At 38.4% G+C, this 19,358-nt stretch overlaps 1 protein-coding gene across 2 annotated transcripts; it reads left to right on the top strand.

Moving 5' to 3' along the window:
• The first annotated feature begins 1,348 nt into the window (after positions 1 to 1,348).
• Positions 1,349 to 19,076, top strand: LOC139969022 (caspase-6-like). 2 transcript variants are annotated; one of them, XM_071973718.1, is made up of 6 exons: positions 1,349 to 1,521; positions 7,612 to 7,753; positions 8,529 to 8,770; positions 13,269 to 13,468; positions 15,245 to 15,398; positions 16,871 to 19,076. In XM_071973718.1, exons 2-6 carry the CDS (start codon positions 7,638 to 7,640, stop codon positions 17,098 to 17,100), a joined length of 942 nt encoding a protein of 313 aa, XP_071829819.1. In that variant the 5' UTR covers positions 1,349 to 1,521; positions 7,612 to 7,637; the 3' UTR covers positions 17,101 to 19,076. The 2 variants fall into 2 exon arrangements, with proteins under 2 accessions (XP_071829819.1, XP_071829818.1); XM_071973717.1 differs by having other exon boundaries at positions 7,609 to 7,753.
• Positions 19,077 to 19,358: the final 282 nt, after the last annotated feature.

Here is a 19,358-nt window from a genome sequence, read left to right as displayed (position 1 = left end):
GATCCACGAAGAGCATCCATAAGTTGTTCTACATGGATCCCAGAATATTATCGTTCTCAGAACCCGAAAAGATTTTCATTCTAATATATGGGAGCAGCAGCTTTGAATCTATTCCTACCAGCAGTGGCGTCGCCAGACATTTCAATCGGGTGGGGCTTAATTAGGGGGCACACTGTTTACTTGTAAATGCCGTCCTGGGGAGGGGTCTAAGGTCTTAATTTTTGATTAATTAAGGGTCCTCGGATGTAACCTGGTGCTATATTTTGCAACTTGAAGTAACTCTATGTTCAAGAATTATCGGGCTCAGTCTTTCCGATATATATGTTTTTAATTGAGGCGGATAAAAATGTTATACACAAAATGGAAATTAACCCTTTTGCTTTGTAATGTTTTTAAATAAGGGTGTCGAAAATTGAAATTGAAATTCATGCTGGGTAGTAGTGAAGTTTAAGCAATAACGATTCACGCCGGGCCTCTGTGACCCTGTTAGTGAGAAAGCAGCTCGGAAATCCTGTGCACGCTACACTGGGCCTTATTGCTAAGAGACACAGGTGACAGCCATTTCATACTTTCTCTCTATCTTGCGAGAAAGTATATTTCCAAGAAAAAATAACGCGTTCGTAAAACAGCCTCTTCTTTGTCGATCATATGGCAAGTCGTTTTAGTTTTTATTCTGTATTTGATATCACCAATTATTTGATGATATCAGAAAATTAGTTGATGATATCAGCATTTGAATTAGTGATATGTACATATCAACAAATGATTGTTGATATCAGAAAATCAATTGCTGATATAGCCATTGTTTTGATGATATCAGCATATCATTTGCAGATATTAGCAAATCATTTGCTGATATCACCAATTTAATTGCTGATATCAACAATTATTTGGTGGTATCAGCAAATCATTGCTGATACCATCAAATAGTTGATGATATCACCAATTATTTGATGATATTTAGCAAATCAATTGATGATATCAGCAATTGAATTGGTGATATCATCAAATCACTTGCTGATATCACCAAATCAATTGCTGATATCACCAATTAATTAACGATATGTAGAATTGCTGATATCAGCAATTCATTTGTTGATATAACCAATTCTATTGCTGATATCATCAATTAATTAGTGATGTCATCAAATATTAGTTGATATCACAAATAATTTGCTGATATCAACAAATAATTGGTTATATCAGTAATTGAATTGGTGATATCATCAAATATTTGATGCCAATATCACCAAATACAGAATAAAGACTAGAACGGCTTGCCATACGATCGGATGCCAGCATTGGCTTCAGACAGCCACAGCCCGACGTCATGGTGCAAAGTTCACATAATGCTACCACATGCATATGTTCGTGAGTTGGTTGGCAAACATGCTGAACTACCAGCGTTAACTTCTTTACAGTATTGACAGTAACACAACGCTACATATACACACCTCAAGTGGAATACTGACGCTTTTTCGGCATTGCAGGTTCATCTGACATCTGACAGTAGTTATAAAGGTAAACAATTTTTTGTTGAGAATTGCACTGTGCCAATACTAGACTGACCCACTTGCAATACCTGTATTATAAGTTTCACACACTACAACATGTTCGAAGTTTGTGCCGTTCAAGTGACATACAATCAGGAAGTTACTCGAGTACGTGTAGCTACACAGTGGTATACTTCACGTATGGTTCCTCACAGTGACTAAGGTTGCAACCACTTGTCTGTACAGTTCAGTGGTTTCAGCAGCAAATGCAGCCTGCACGTACGTGCATACATGTCATGGTATAATGAGATCCTTGACAAACGTGTCACGCGGATTTGCTAGGACACATACGAGCCCAGACTGTGCGGTCTGTGAGTAGAACGGCTATATTTGTAGGATGTTCTATAACCCGCACTCGAGCACTGTACTGGCTGCGCGAAAGGTACACTGCTTGCGAGAATTTCTACCTTGCGATTTTCTGATTTGTCGTCAATAATAACAATAATAATAATAAAAAAAAAAATTCCGATAACATCAAAGCCTTGACGGTGGACATAAGTCATATAAGCCTATTCTAGATTTTCTTTTTATGCACTAAGTAATTTCAGAGTACCGAAACGAGGTATCAATTTGCGATTTTCCAGACTTACGTGCCATCTGACCAAAAACAGGTTCTAGACGCTTGCACTATCGACGACAATTTATCCTGCAAGCAGCCTGGAAGGGGATCTCAGCTTTAATCTTACTCTGGCCTCATACAAGCTAAAGTGACAATGGGGAGGGGGGGGGGGATGGTATTATATTTAACATGGTGCCATCCCATACCCCAATTTACGTGCTATAAAGTTAAGAGTAAGCATTCACTTATCACAAACAAATGAAAAAAAGGTGTTCTTCAAACGGACATAAGAGAGGCTTTGGTATATTATTAAGAGTTATTTTTTGGATGTAGTCGCAACCTTTGCAATCAGGATGGCATGCGTCATGATGCGTGTAAAGGGAAACTCGAATGAATCTAAAACGTTTATTAAGCCTTATTGAGAATGTAGATGCTTCATACTGAGGTGTAGGAAGTCTTTTGTTTTTACTGAAGGTCAAAAGGTCATGTAAGGTCAGCATAGGTACCTTGTAGTCACGATATCTCGAAAAGTGTACGTGGATGTTATGAGAGCAAGAAGTCTATTGTTTATAATGGAGGTCAAAGGTGATATGAGATCAAAAAGTTGTAAACCTTGTAAACATGGTATATCAAGATTGGCATCTTTCATTTATCTTATATATATTTTATTATAGTATGTCAATACTCATATCGAGTTTATAAGCCATACTATTTGTAATGAAGGTCAAGGGTCATGTGAGGTAATGTGAGGCCAAAGTCTGATAAACTTGTTATGAAATTTCAACAACGGAATGTTGGATGTATCTAATATTTAATATGTGGCGGGTCCATATTGAGTAGATGAACACTATTATATTGGAAGTGACGGAACGACAGAGGCCAACGTCTTAAACTCCTATAAACATGATATCTCGATAATTAGCTTAAGAGTAACAGTAAAATGCCTTTTAAAATGTTAACATGCATGGATGAGACTATTATCTAAATTTCTAGCCTACTTGGGGCAATACTGATCACCTTCAATGCCGTTTTATCTCTTTCACTGATATTATTAGTTTTTCTGATTGGTAAGATAACATACTTGACGAGGCTTTCATAGTTTTAGGGTTATTGGTATTTATTTGACTGCTCATGGTCTGGAATTTCCTTCGATGGATTGGAAGTTGAACTTAGCACGTGGGATGTCGTTACTTCAAACAGTCTAAGGGTTTTGTATGGGTTAAGGAGGGCACAGAGAAGAAAACATCACGTGGTATGATTTATTTTCAAATACAAGTGCGTCTTTCATAAGAAATATTTACAAGCGACTTAATCCCTGTCACTTGTGGTGCAAAAACGCGAAACCGACAGTTTGCACAAAAACTGAGCAACTCCATAAATGATTAGGCCAACTCACAGAGATAACCGTATGGGCTTATCAATGTAGGTAAGGTAAATACCCGATGATGTGTATAGATTTGCCCTGTTGGCTGTGGTTCCCATCTCATACATATCGATGGGTGAGCGGGGCTCAACGTAATATTCTTATAATGGTAATATCTCTTCAACCGTATGTCCGGTTTATCCATCTCATGAATATTAATGAGTGGGCCGAGCTTAACATAGAACTCTTAAAATGACAATATTGATCTTCCCACAGTATTTCCGATTTAGTTTACATGTATGGTGATGTAACTACATAGTAAGTATACATATTCTCTTTGCAAAAAACTTTGACTTCATTAATATTCATGAGTTGGAGGACTTAATGGGAAATATTTTGTAAACACGATGTAAAGACGATATCTCATCAACCACAAGTTGAATCAATGTCACCAAATGAAAGTCATAGCATTGGAGAATTCACAGGTTGATTGTAGCTTTAAATTTGTAGTTGTCATGTTTAAAACGTATTCAGACTTTGATGCCTGTTGACCTCATGTGACCCTTGACCTCTGCCAATTTCAAGAGGATTCTTGCATTCAACAAGTTGAATATCCACATCATGTATAAAGTTCAACAAATATGTACCTTTGGAGTTATCGTGTTAGCAAATTTTTCAGACTTTGACCTCTGTTGACCGAAAATGATCATTGAACTTCAAAGAAACCATAGGATTCTTGTACTCACTAAGGCAGAACCAGTGGCGGAGATTTCTTGTCAGAAGTGGGGGGGGGGGGGTTGCAGGCCATTGATGAAGTAAAAAATCATAACTGCTGGCTCACTATCTAAGTGGAGCGCCACCATAAGTTGGCGCGAAGTGCACAAGAATTTTTGGGCAAATATTGCCTCCCAGATTGCAGTAAATGGCACTGCCCAGGCCTTGAAAAGCTGTATTTAACCAGTATGCAGGATTTTCTAACCCGGGGGGCGCGTATTACTATCCAAGCGGAGCGCCACCATACAAGCAAATTTCTGGTTTTGGTACCCCCAGATCACCGGAAATGGCACTTCTCGGGCTTGAAACTGACCAACCATATGTACACTTTTGCCTGAGAACCAAGTTTTTTCCAAATACTTTTCTTCTCATCTATAACCTTTTTGAAGATTGTCACCAGTCACACATCATGTTCGACTTCATCACATATTTTGTGGATCATTGCTTTTGTAGGTGATTCTTCATTGCGGCCCACAATATCCGTCAGCCCCACTGTTCAGAATTTGAAAGTTCACAATTCTCGCGAATAAATTCACTTCAAAACATACCCATAATGTTGCACAATATATCATCTATGGACAACCGATGTAGAAAAACCTCCTTCAAACCCTAACAGACGGGTCAAAATTGCACGAGTATGATGAAGTATGATGAAGAATGTTGGTTAGGGAATTTTCGAAAATTCAGACGGCTACTAAAAAATTTCGTTGAAGGAAATAAAAATATACCAGATATTTCCGAAACCGAACACTACACACATCGACAGTTTTGAGCATGGGTGCAGATCAGTCTTGGATAATGGTGGGGACGCATGTCTGTTCTATGACACTATCTAAGCGGAGCGCGACCATGGGTTCGCGCGTAGCGTACAATTTTTTTGGGCAAATATACCTCCCAGATCGCCGGAAATAACACTTCCCAGACCTAATGATGCTCCTAAACCTCCTTAAGTTTTAGATCTCATGGCTTAGAAATTTAGTTTGGAGAAATACTGTACATGGGCGTCTGCAGAAAGAAAATCAGGGGACAAATAATCCAAGTAGACTTTTGTATATACGAAAACAAATATAGACTGCCGCAAATGCGATTTCCGTCCTATATTTAACAACTGTGGATAAAATACAATAACATGAGAACTGCTGCATGTCATTTGCACAATGCTGGATCAAACTGCGCCAAAGTTCAATACAGGGGAACTTGAAATGCAGCTATTGGTCAAGACAAATTGGTGGGGACACGGTATATCATGTCCCCACTACTGAAAAAGTTGGTGGGGATGCGTCCCGCTGTCCTCACCAGGATCTGCGCCCATGGTTTGGAGGCTGTTTATCGTGGAACGCCATTTTCATGCTCACTGATATGATGTGATATCTGCTGTTTGCTTTACAAATTCGAATAATTTTGTCACTGTTCCTCTTTCTCTTCCCGTTTTCTTGCCGTATTTTCTACTCCATCCTTTTCTCCTTTTCTCTCTTTCTTCTTTTCTTTTCCTTCCTTCACCTCGTTGAAGTTGGCAAGTGTATACAGTTCCAAAGCTATTCAACAGCAGCAAAACGTTATTTTGTGTATGTCTGTTGTGGGGTGAAGTTAGCGCTATGAGCTACAAGTTCCAATGCGCAAGGTGGGGGAAAGGGGCTAGAAATAATGTGTGGGTCAATTCTAACTCGGTTTTCGGTCGTTAATTGTTGATGTAGCCTACCAGGTGAAAGGTTGAAATGACTTTAACAATTTCAAATTTAATAATTTGATTTACTATGCCATTTGGAGCACATAACATAGGCTATAACAGAACATTAATGGCAAAAACTAGGGGGGGGGGGTTGATTGTGTGGGCCAACCCCCCCTCTTCAAAAAGTGGGCGGGGGTTAAAACCCCTCCTGTTTCTCCGCCACTGGGCAGAACCACAAACGAAGCATGAAGTTACCATCTACTTTTTGAGTTATACCGCGTTTACAAGCAAGTGTCACGTACATGCTGTTCGACAGAAGTTACTGTAATCTCTGTGTGAATCGGCTGGCTGTAGCCGAAATTTAGGGTGACACATTCTTTTAAGGCGCGGAATGGTATGCTAGGCACAACCTTGTTTTGTATTTTAGATTTTTCTGTTCTCAATCTCCGGGCGTGTACCTGAGAGCGTAAAATCAAAGCCTCCTGATAGGAAGCGATGCTGGTCATACGAGGGTCAAGAGGTTATTGATTATGAGAGGGGCTCGTAAGGGTGCAGAGGGTGTTTTGTTATGATGATGCAAGTTTTTGTGGTAAATGTGGGGGAATTGGTTTGGGTGACGAAAGAACGAGGGCAACACGAGTAGAAGAAAGATACACAACAAGAGAGTATTCTGTATTACTTGTTAGTTGAGAAAGTTTGTTTTTAACGAATTCGTCGTAGGCGTTTTTGGAAACACTTCTAACGAGCAGTTTAAGACCGTTGTATTCACGAGAAGTTAGGAGGATGTAAAAATAATTGTTTAGAGCCAGATCAGTTCGTTTTGTGTGTTTATGACTATAAGTATAAAGTCCACCGCAATAGTTAGCAATAGTCTAGATAGTTATCCCTATCCTTCAAGTTTTGAAATTACCTAATTATGAGCAGGTCCTTTATAATTGTATGTTGAGCAAATGTACTTCTTCGTTTTCAGCAAAGATAGTTTCATATCCTGTAACTATAAAATTCCATTAGTGTTGATGTTAGCTACGTATAGCTGCTCGACTAAACAATTTAACCTTGTTTCAAAGAAATATTTTTAATATCACCTGCGTTAGAGAGTCGATGCATCTACGCCGGCTTTAACGCATCTACGCCGGCGTCAACGAGACAACGCAGCTACGCCGGCGCCAACGACTCAACGCAGCTACGCCGGCGTCAACGCAGCTACTGTACGCTGGCGCCAAATGGTTACGCAGCATCAACGCAGTAACGCTGGCCTCGACCAATCAACACTAACGCCACAGCTAACCAGTAACGCCGGTGTCTCCTAAATAGTGTCTTGCGATAGTTTAGGAGTTTTCACTTAAATATTGTTTTAATTAATCATTTTTGTCAGTTGACTACCTGCGTCGTTTTACCTGCTTGAACGGATGATATTCGAATTACAATTCAGAACTTTATATGTCCTCTTCTGTGATATTTCTGTGTTTTATTTTGCTGTCTGACTTCTCGCTTTGGAGCTAAGGACGGTCATCGTTACAATACACACACACGCCTAAATTCCTTTTGCCTCAGGCAAGGTATCAAAAGGCAATGATAAGAACTATGGCAAAATACAATATCAGCAAGTAAACTGACTAGTTAGACAAACAATACAGAAATGTCGTTTTTGTATGTTTTCATGGATTAATGTTTCTCTTCATCATTAAAGCAGAGACTACAGTGCGTTATATCGTTACCATGGAAACTGACGCAGGACCGTCACGTAACAAGAGAGATGCCTCTATCCCGGTCATTACACAGGAAACCGATTCCAACAAAGCCTATTTTACGGGTTCAGTTGGATCCGGTAAAAAGTAGGTGATATAACAGTACTCTATTCTATATTATATCGGGTACGGTATAGGCAAGTCAACTCTCTACATACAGTGCATGACTTCATGTTATATTATCTACAGTTCACCTCCGGCTACCGCTGGATTAGTGGGTCGTTCCCGCCATTACCTTCTCACAATATCTTTCAGTGCTGTTAGCTAAAGCCCATGAGTGCCTTATCACCATATCAGGGATATGACTGTGTCAGAGTGTTATAAGCGATATGTTTGTGTACAGTAACTGGGTATGTTTGTGTGTGTATGCCTAATATAAAGGAAATGGGCATAAAATTTAGTTTGCGGCGAGTCGATTTCATATAAGTCTGAACCAACGGAGTAGATCCTGTTACTACTTATATGAAACCAAACCACCCGAAATGAATGAGAAACTGTGGTTAGGTTACCAAATAAACGTAGTTTGAAAGTCTCGTGATACATCGGGTATTGCGACCAATTTGTAACTCACTTTCAACAAAATGTTTTTGTGGCCAAATTTTAGTGCCAAAAGCCACTTTCATGCATCCGCCACTGACGTTAATCTTTTTGTGTGTATCGCCTGTTCGTTATAGTGCCGAATGTTCCCTCAAAGGTGTAACCTTGTGAACATTTTCATTGTTCGGTTAATGTCAACTCTATTAGCAGTAATACTGCCGTTCCTTTTCGCCAATGACAAGATAGTAATGATTAAATAATGTTTAATGATGCATTCCATTTCATGCATTGCCAGTGATGTAATGGTGCTAAAATATTTCTATAGGAAGCCCGTCGCGGACAGTAACCACGTTACATATGAGGATGACCTACCAACGTACAAAATGCAACATCGGAATCCGGGAACGGCCCTCATATTTAACAATAAAACTTTCCGCTACATGAATGACAGAAAGGGTACTGATAGAGACAAACGACATTTGAAATCAACTTTAGAAAAACTTGGATTTCGGGTATACGAGAAGTATAATTCAAGCTCAAAGGATATAAAGGACACGATCAACAAAAGTAAGTGTTTTTATAACATGTGGTTTAAGATATAATATATTGGGTATGGGTCACTAGGGGACAAATTGTGAAAACCTTGTAAACACGATATCTCACGAAGGGAAGCTTGGACCAATCTCACATTTTGTGTGAGTCAGTGTACCACATCGAGTAGAAGAACCCTATTGTTTTTAGAGGTCAAAGGTCATTTGGGGTCACTAGGGGACAAATTGTGAAAACCTTGTAAACACGATATCTCAAGAAGGGGGGCATGGACCGATCTCATATTTGTGTGAGTAGGTGTACCACATTGAGTAGAAGAACCCTATTGTTTTAAGAGGTCAAAAGTCATTTGGGGTCACCAGGGGAAAAATTGTGGAACCTTGTTTCATAATCTACCGTATCTGCCACCGACCAGTCTAGTAAATAACACGTGCTTTACGTCTCATGTTAGCAATTGGAAATTACCTTATGTGCTTCCGTAGAATAAAATTAAATCTCTCGAACGAAGTTCCGTATGCTTCAACACGTCGCTAAACCGCCTACCATCTAATACATTGCATGTAAACCGGTTTACTTTTGTACATACAGCGGTGCTATTGGAGGTTTTTCGTCGTATTTCGCAATGTCGAGATTCACTGCCAAATAATAACTTCAGGTTTGGATGACGTTACGTTGGGTAAATGACCAGGTGCCGTTTACGAAACTTAACTGTCGCCTAGTTAGATTTCTGAGTATGACCAAACTCAATGCAAATTAATTGTGTAAAACGGTCTTAGTTTGGCAGTGAGTTCACGAGCTGTGTCTGGATCGGCTGTTGATCCCAATTTACATACAGCTACAGTAGTTCTGGTTACTGATAAGCAAACACCTAGTGCAAGGAAGTCATCGAAACCTCAATTGCACTTTGCATTCTGATTCACATAGGGAAGATTGTTCGTTCTGGACATTAAAACTTTTTTATAATTTTATACTGTAAAATCCTTATCAGTGAATGACATGGTTGGTGCCCACAAGGGAATGCTACAAATCTTTGCTGGATGTCTCTTAATCCTTGGACAACTTTAACTAACTTACTCTACATTTGTCAGATAGTTCAGTACTTTGAAAAATGTGTATGGCAAGGAATCACACAGCTAACTGGCTGTCTGGTTGACTGCAGTTTCTTGACTAACAGCTTAATCCATAGCATTATGTAATTACAATATTCTGTCACATCTATTAGTTCAGATATGAAGGTGGAAATAGGCTCGTCTTGTTTTCTGACGCGACTGTTAAACTTGAATCTCTGTACCACTTCTAATGAAGTGGAGCTATGATGTGCGGACATTACCGTCACCAATTCCTTAAAACGTTTGTCCCCTGGTTTGGTCGGTGAACTAAGTTCCTTTCTAACTTATAAGCCTCCGATCCAAAAACGCTAAGAAATATAGAACGTTTATTTCCTTCGTCAGTTTTCATTGGCCGAACAAAAATGTTGCAATCGTTCCACGTACTGTAGCCATTCCTCGCATCCTTCCTGAAAGTCGTCCAGTTTGAAAGTCGTCCACAAATTACTAATACCCTACTGCGTCACCAGTTTCTGTCGTAACCCTACTGGGCTGGGCGGATATAACAATTTAGTTTGAAACAAGGCCAGAGTGGGCTATGCACCTGGTTGATTATGTCCGTATGATCCCTTCTATAGGTTTGCTACCTCGGTTGTTTGGTTTGAGTTACCACAATCTAACACAAGATCTTGCTGTCAATAAGATGGATCTCTTATACTAATTTTCACACTCTGACCTAAGTTGACCCCCAAATGACCGTTGACCTCCAAAGTAGATATGGTTTTTGTATTCCTCAAAGACACACTACTTGATAGAAGAAAAGCAAGTTTAACCAGCTTTACTTTTTGAGTTACTTTGTTTAAAACGTTTTCATGCTGTGAACTCGGTAGCCTCCAATCGAACTATGGCCTAAATATTGTGGAGTCCCAATGCCACACTTAGATACCATATATGAAGTTAAATCAAGCTTTACTTTTGGAGTTATCTTGTAGAAACGTTTTTCAGATTTCTGCCCTGCTGACCCTAGGTTTTTACCATCTCACCTTTCGAAGCAAGTCTAACCTGCTTAAAATGTCAATGACAGACCTACATACCACACAATGAGGTTTACTGTCCTTTATGTTTGGGGTTAGCTTGCTTTCAGACTTTTGCTGATCCCACATGACATTTGACCTCCCCAAAAATATTGTAACGTTAACCTCGGTTGGAGTAGTCGGTCCAATGTATACAAGCACAGTCAACCAAAATGATGAAGAGAACTTTCTGTGTTGTTTCTTAAAAATCACTTTATTTCTCAAATTTGTACAGATGATTATTCTTAATTGGTGAGTCGAAGAACAGCAAGACGGATTTACAGTGTCTCAATGTATAAAATGGTTTCAACCTTGAGTAATTGCTCAAGAGTAACACTGAGCCTGGGAACTAGCAATGACCTATGATGAGCATGTAATAATAACGTATGCCTGAGTAAATACATTCACTGGTATCTGAGACAGTTTCTCACCAGCACAGCTACTCGCGAATAAGTAGAGTATACTAGATAACAATAAGCAGTGTTCTCCCCAGTTCATATACCACAGTTGCTCTTGAGTAAGTATCCTATGAGCAGGTCTCTAGTATGCAGCTAAACATTGAGAAGACAACTGAGCAAACGTCTCAGGAGTAGATTTCTCATAAGTGAGAAAATATAATTTGAGTAGTTCTCTCACTAATTTGAGTAGAGGACCAGCGAGTAGATTTCTCATGAGTAGGTAAACGATGAGAAAATATAATTGAGTAGTTCTCTCAAGAGTAGAAAACCAGCGAGTAGATTTCTCATGAGTAGGTAAACGATGAGAAAATATAATTGAGTAGTTCTCTCACGAGTAGAAAACCAGCGAGTAGATTTCTCATGAGTAGGTACACGATGAGAAAAATATATTTTGAGTATATGGCTGGCTAACTATTGAGAAGGTATTTGGCGAGTAAATCAATCACCAGAGAGACGTCCGTTCACGTGGTATATACTGTAATATAAGGAATTTGATTAAAATTACTCCAAGTTCGCTAGATCGTAAATTAACAGTCTTTTCCAAAATGTAACAGACAAATAACTACCAAATCATGGCTAACGATCGTTTTAAAATTGACAACCAACATGTATCATCATGAACTTGTTTAACTATATACCCCACTTGCGTTCAATGGCTACGTGACTCGAAGGTGGCCTAGCCCACCAAACACAAAACGTCATAACATTTTTAAAAGAGCCTCTAAAATATGTTTTTATAACGTCAAATGTGGTGTTATAAAAACGTCGGCATAACGTTTTCATGATATAGTAATGTTATATTAATATTATATTAATGTTATATTAATGTTTTAACGAAAACATGTTTTGAAATAATAGCCTGAAAACGCTTTCGTGACATATTTATTACACCACAAATAACGTTATCAAAACAAAAGACAAAACGATTTAATAACGTTTTAAAAACGTTTTTGTGTTTGCTGGGCTATAACACAATAACGGGTCAACATATCGTTCCTTATTTTCTTAATTAACACTTTGGTCCCTACATATATTCTGACCCAAATTACTTGATACACAAATAATTACTTAATAACACATTTCTTAGCTCGCTACGTTACGACAAAGCGCTGCTTCGAACACAGTACCTAACGTTGCAGTATATTAGCCAGCCTATCGAACCTAGCCCTTCGTTAAATTCTCGAACTAAGTTTACTCTGAATAACCGTTTCGTGTCCTAAACTAATTTTCGGATCATTGCAACAATTTGTAAGCAATAGGTCATTAATTTTACAGCTAAACGTGTCCTTGGTCAAGTAATTAAACTTAGATATGGCCCAATTTACCTATAATTCTGACAACTTACATGTAGACGTCTTAACCACTTGCGTTCTTTCGTTCGACTCCCAAACACACGTGTAAAATCAATACAGGTATGTACGGTAATTTTCCATGGGAATTTCCAACGTTATAACAATACACAAGAAGCAACGGGTGATGCAATCAGCTGTTCAGTGATTGGCTAGAAGCCTCTCGCACGAGTATATGCAAATATGGACAAAATTTGGCTTACTGAGAATCATGAAAGCTGACGAAACAGGGTCGATTGTGGGGTCAATAAACTTTGCCTAAGAAGTTCACCGGCTTATTCCGGTATTAGATAAAGATAAAAACAAAGAAATAATAAACAAACATAGCGAATATAAATTTTCGCTACAATATAAAGGATTCATCTACTCATCTAACATATATGTGCCAAGTATGACATGTGCATCCTATCGTATTGTTCTTACGATAGATAAGGTGTTGCAAAGCTAATGATGTCGCACACATACACACACACAATGCATGCATGTATAGGCTCCGATGACTGACTTGTGGACTGGATCCAAATAGGCCATGTTTGCAGGGCTTTAGGAGATACGCAATAACAGCTTACTTTGCTCTGTTTTATTTTCAGTGGCGGAAAGAGACCACAGTAACGCTGATTGCTTTGTGTGTGTGTTTCTCACTCATGGTGATGACGGTGTTGTCTACGGATCCGAAAGTAAAGCAGGCGATCCGACTACAGATGTTCGTCTTCAGGAGGACGTTTTCGAAAAATTTCGGGGGAAAAATTGTGGATCGTTGATCGGAAAACCAAAGATATTTATCATCCAGGTAAAAAATTATAGACCGGTGGGGAGTTATTGGACAGTACTATTATAGCTATCACATAGTTAAACTGAATATCCTGAGTAGCCAGCTCCGTGGTAGATTTACAGAGGCTGATTGGATTTCCATATGTGAGAGAGTGGTTAAAAATTGTCCGTAAGTAGGGGTGGGGGTGGGGGCTCGAGTGCGCATGAACGCATGCGCGACGCCTTGGCTTGAAACTCGCAAACGTACACGGTGGTGAATCCACTTTAGCAAACTGAAATATTGGTGGAGACGATAACTCTAAAATCGAAGCGTGAATTAACTTCATAAGTGGTTCCTCCTAAGTGAGTAAATGAACTTCATTATGTTATGTGGCAGTCAAATCTCATTTGAAGTCATTGTAGGTCACATGTAAAATCTTTGTAAACGTGATAACTTCAAAATGCAAAGCTGAAGTGAATTTGATACTTGGTAGTAGTTATCAAAACGTGGTAATTCAACTTCATTAGTAAGAAGACCTGAGTGATTTTGTAAAAGCCACCACATGAAAGATTGTAAATTTGATTACTTGAAAATTAAAAATTTGAGGAAAGTCAAACTTGGCATGTGCACCCACAGTAGTGAGTAAAAGATCGATACTGTTTATTTAGAGGTCAAAGGTCACTTGGGCTCAAAACTTAAATGGTGTTCATAATTATTGTAAAGGCGCCTCTTAGTGAGCGCACGAAACTTATTGTTTTTGAAGGAGACAACAGCCAACAAAAGTCTTAAAACCTAATACACACAATACCTTAATAAAGCTTGCTTGAAGAGTACCATATGAACCAGCGTTCGCGATTACAAAATATATAATGTTTGATGGGGGACAAAGGTCACCTGAGGTTCAAAGGTCAAAGTTTGAAAAGCTTGTAAACATGATAACTTCAAAAATAGAGCTTGGATGATTATTCATACTTAGAGTATAGATTCACCGTAGACATTAGCAGACATATTTTGTTGCACTTGAATAAAATGTCACTTACGATTAAAACTTGGACATGTTGGCCTGTTGACTTTCTCATATTAGTATGTCAGTCATATTGCACTTAGGTGTGGGGATGTTAAGATTGAATGAAACATCATCAGTAATCTAACCAGAATATATATATGTAACTTGAGGCAACTGATCTGGATAGATCAAACTGTGTACGGGTTCGAACAACATGTACTTCCAAACCTGCAAAAAGTGTTTTGTACTAGGAGCGAAAATATCAATAATATTCGACGCTAAGCCCACACATAGTCCTATAAATGCATAAAGAAAACCGATCGGTGTGTAGCTTTAACTTCAAGTTGGGTGGCTGTCCAGTTAGCAAGTTAGCTTTTTCTTTTTTGTTCACCAATGGGAGACCATTTCAGATTGCAAACACGCGGATTGTTTCCGGATGAGAAAGATATCACATTTCTCGGCTAGGGCTCAAACTCACAACTTTGTAATATCATGCTATGTTCTATTGCTTATATTGCCACCAAGGCCACATGTGTTCTACCATATCAAAGGGTTGATGAATGGAGGATTTAAAATGTAGGAAAATGAAGATGTTTCAATGCATTAGTTAAAATTGTTGTCAATTGTTTTTGTTGAAGATGTAGTTACAAGTTAGAACACGATTGGGCAAATTTAGATGAACACTATGCTGCTATACCTCAAATATTACATTCTATAGACTATAGGGTTTCAACAATTGTTGTGATTTATCGTGATGAATATGCATTTTAATGTTTGGATTTTACTTTTTATGTTTTGTGGTGCTGAAGGCCTGCAGAGGAACTGTCTATGAGGAGCCAGTCATTGAGGCTGACTCTGCTACCAGTGTTGATGCGGGTACGCCTTTACCAGAATTTGAAGAGGGGACTCGACCAACAATACCATCAGGGGCTGATTTTCTAATATGTTACTCAACGTCACAAGGTAATGAACACATCGTTAACATCAACTATAATGTTTGCACTCTCACGAAGGTCAGCCTATTTGTATAGTCTTCGTTCAGTCTGCGTGGTTGCTACAAATGAAAGATCATTCTATCTTTAAGGAAAGTCAATGCACCTATTGATATTTATCTGTAAGTTCCAACTCTTCAATTTCCTCTGACTGAGTAGGATCGCAACATGCAAATTAGAAGATGTAATGTCTTTTACGTATAAAGCGTTTAACACTTCCAGGGGAATTTTGATCACCGAGGAGCAGTTTTCATATGTCTTTGACCTGTTCTTCCTGCTCCTTAGTTTGATTTCTGCAGCCCCTCCCCCTTCCAGTGTTGCCATTTATGTGACTGCATATATGATTCATGATCAGTCTTTCATTTGGTGAAGCCCCTGTCCTGAGACCCTTCTTTCTGCATTTCGGTCCGCTTCATGTTCTTGAGTTTTAGCTCTTTGTTTCAATTTTGAACGACTGATATCACACATTAGCTTTGAAACATTCAGCTAGGCACCTGAATCCAAATATTCTCGTCGAAAATTATTTTTACTTGTTTCTCCTGAGAAATATATGCCTATGGCTGAAACAAGCAGAAAGTGCATAAATGTTATCTCTTTTGATAACAACGAACACCTTCCTCTGCCTCAATGTTATGAAACGTCGAGAAAAGAACGACAATTCAAACTGTCTTTGCATATGGCCAGCCATTTGTATCAATTCACAGGAAACATACAAAGGCCTAAACCAATTTATATCGGTACATAATTATGTATAATATCGGTATATGTATATCGACATCTACCAGTTTCAGCTGATTTATTTCACTTAAGGTGATTTTAAATCGACATCAACCGGTTACTATGACATATACCGATTCTAATCGACATACAGTGTATATAAATTCGAATGCGGAATATATATATATATATATATATATATATATATATATATATCCTTTTAAGTCGGTATACATGTCAATTTAAATAGACATATACCGATTTAAATTAAATTATACCAGTATTTACCGACATATCAGCGATTTACCACATTAATATGTTTGATATATCAATGATTTCGTCCTTCAAAGTTCTGTGTTTCTAATATTCACCGAATGTGGTCAGGTGTTGGTAACTGGAGATCTGACAATCATTCTCGTAATCGTTGATATCAAATATCAGTAAGGTATTTTTATTATATGTCGATTTCAACTGGTATAAGTCATATACGTATAAGTCATATTAAATTGACATGTCTATATTTAAAATGGCACATGTCGAATTAACCTGGTATATTTAAATTGGTATGTATCGATTCACCGTGATCCGCATACGGTTTAAAGCGGCTTTCTGACATTGATTTGGATTTATGAATGATACCTATTTGTGTAGGTCAAAGCCTGATATGAAGGAGCTCACTGAGAGCTACCTGTATACTGTTATCATTTTCGTTGTATCTTTTTACAGGTTTTTTCGCATTCCGTAATGTAAACAACGGGTCATGGTATATATCAGAGCTATGCGAACAACTCAAGAAGTTTTCAGCTGACGAAGAATTTACTAAAATTCTTACTCGAGTTCATCACAAGGTTTCGCAACGTGAATCTCAATCCGAAAACCCTGATGCGTCAGGCAAGAAGCAAATGCCATGTTTTGTTTCAATGCTAACGAAGCAATTGTTCTTAAAACCGCGATAAATATTGATATAATGATGCAGCATGTTTATAATCAGGAAGTACTTTTGGTGTACAATCATCTCGTTTTGGAAGTTAAAGTGTATTCATAAATGAAAGCTCACATTGTACTTTCAGTAAGTCTTCCTGTAGGCTGACAATTTGTACAGCTCTGTTTGGTTACGGTGCCGAAGGCTCAGTAACATTTGCAATTGTACTGGATGTGTATGTGTGTATGTGACGGCTAGATTGTAAACAGGATATTTCAACAACCACAAGTTGAGTAAATATCATTCTTGGTAGGTAGATGTCCCGTGATGTGTAGATTTGCCCTATTCTTTTTTGTTTCCATTCTCATGAACATTAATGTGTGGACGGGCCTTAAAATGAAATTCTTAATTTGTTAATATCTCTTCAACAGAATGTCCGATTAATTTCAAACTTGATATGGTGATGTAACTACATAGTAAGTACATGTTCTAGCCAAAGACACGTCTGACCGGGTTAGTATTCATAAGTGGGTGGGCCTGAAAGGGAAAAAGGCTTGTAGACACGATATCTCAACAAACACAAGATGACTCAATGTCAAACTTGGTAGGTAGATGCCCCATGATATGTAGATCTGGCCTTTTGTTTTTGATTCCCATTTCTGGAATATTAATGAGTGGGCGGGACTTAAATGTCAATATTTCAACCGTAAGTCCTATTCAGTTCGTTCTTGGTATAGTGATGTAACTTCATAGTAAGTACATGTTCTTTGAAATAACACGTTTGCCCTTCTAACTCACTCATGAGTGGATGGGGCTGAATGGAAAATAATCGTAAACTTCTTGGATCCATGTTTGACTTGGTAGATAGATGCCCTATGACGAGTAGATGTGCCCTATTATTTGTGGTTCTCATCTCATGAATGTTAATGAGTGGGCGGGGCTAACCATAAAATTCGAAAAAAGGTCAATATCTCTTCAAACATATGTCCGATTTATAGTTGATATGATGCTGTAACTACATAGTAAGTACATGTTCTTGACAACAACAATTTTACCCTAAGAAGATTTATGAGTGCCTTATATGGTATAATGGGAAATCGTCAAGAACAGCTTGTAAACACAATATCTCAACAAACACAGGTTGAATCAATGTCATAATTAGTAGGTAGATCCAGCTTGGTGAGTACAAGAACCCCATTGAAAGTGGTAGAGGTCAAAGGTCACACGAGGTCGACGGTTGTCAAAGTCTGAAAACCTTTTAAACATGATAACTCAAAAATGAATGCTACAATTTATCTGTGAATTCTCCAAATGCTAAGATATTTTGCTCCTTCCTGGAAGCAAAGGAACCTACGCAGTCAGGATGGTGTGTGTATGTGTGTCTGTGAGACTTGTCGCTGTTACTGTAAAGTTGTGGAGCAATGGGAGTTCTGTGTGGATGGTGTGGAACCATTGTGGTATGTTTAAAAGCCCTGGAAATTATATAGGGGTTATCTCTCCTGGCATTAAGTAAACCAGTTGAAATTGTTAGCAGATTATGGCTTTTGGGGCTGTTCCTACGGATCGGCATGTGGTATCAGGCTTATCCTGGGATTTTGATGTAATACATGTGATATTTTCTAGGGACACTCATGTGATCACATTCATCTCTGTAAATGAAAATTGTTTGGGATAGTAGGAATGCACTGTAGTATTTGTGTATTATGTTAAGTAAAGTTCACAATTTGTATGCATGTAGTATTTCCACGTATTGTTAAGGGATTTATGAAATATGCATTACCAGGGAGGGACAGGACAGTCTACTCTGGTTGCTGTTGAAAGAAACATTCTTGATGGTAGGCTTCAGGGCCACGTAGCCTCAAGTTTGTAAAACACATCCAGTACAACACACTCAACCTTGTATGTATGTATGTATGTATATGTGATCTTCCCGCAAGCATGAACTCGCGAAAGAAGCCATAGAGGCTTACTGTAAGAAGTTTTCTTTTCAATATATCGCTGTTAAAAATACCATCATCACTTCTCTGGATTTCTTTGTGTTCATCTTCATTCTCTGGCCAATTACAATACTACATTTTAGACCAAGTACCCTGAATCGGCTGGCCGGCGCTACTCACAGAGGAAAGTGTTACAATATATTGGTTAAATCATGTCTGATGTCAAAGTTTATTAATTTTAAGCCTAATGTCAATATGAGAGATGTTTTTCATGAAAAATATTCTTCTCTATATATAGGGATATACATTTACAATTGGACAGGAAGAAGCCTTTAGGTCCGGGGTAAACTTACAT

This window comes from Apostichopus japonicus, chromosome 6, assembly GCF_037975245.1.
Source record: "Apostichopus japonicus isolate 1M-3 chromosome 6, ASM3797524v1, whole genome shotgun sequence".
Classification (NCBI taxonomy): Eukaryota; Metazoa; Echinodermata; class Holothuroidea; order Aspidochirotida; family Stichopodidae; genus Apostichopus; species Apostichopus japonicus.
This window is presented reverse-complemented; position numbering and strand designations above follow the sequence as displayed.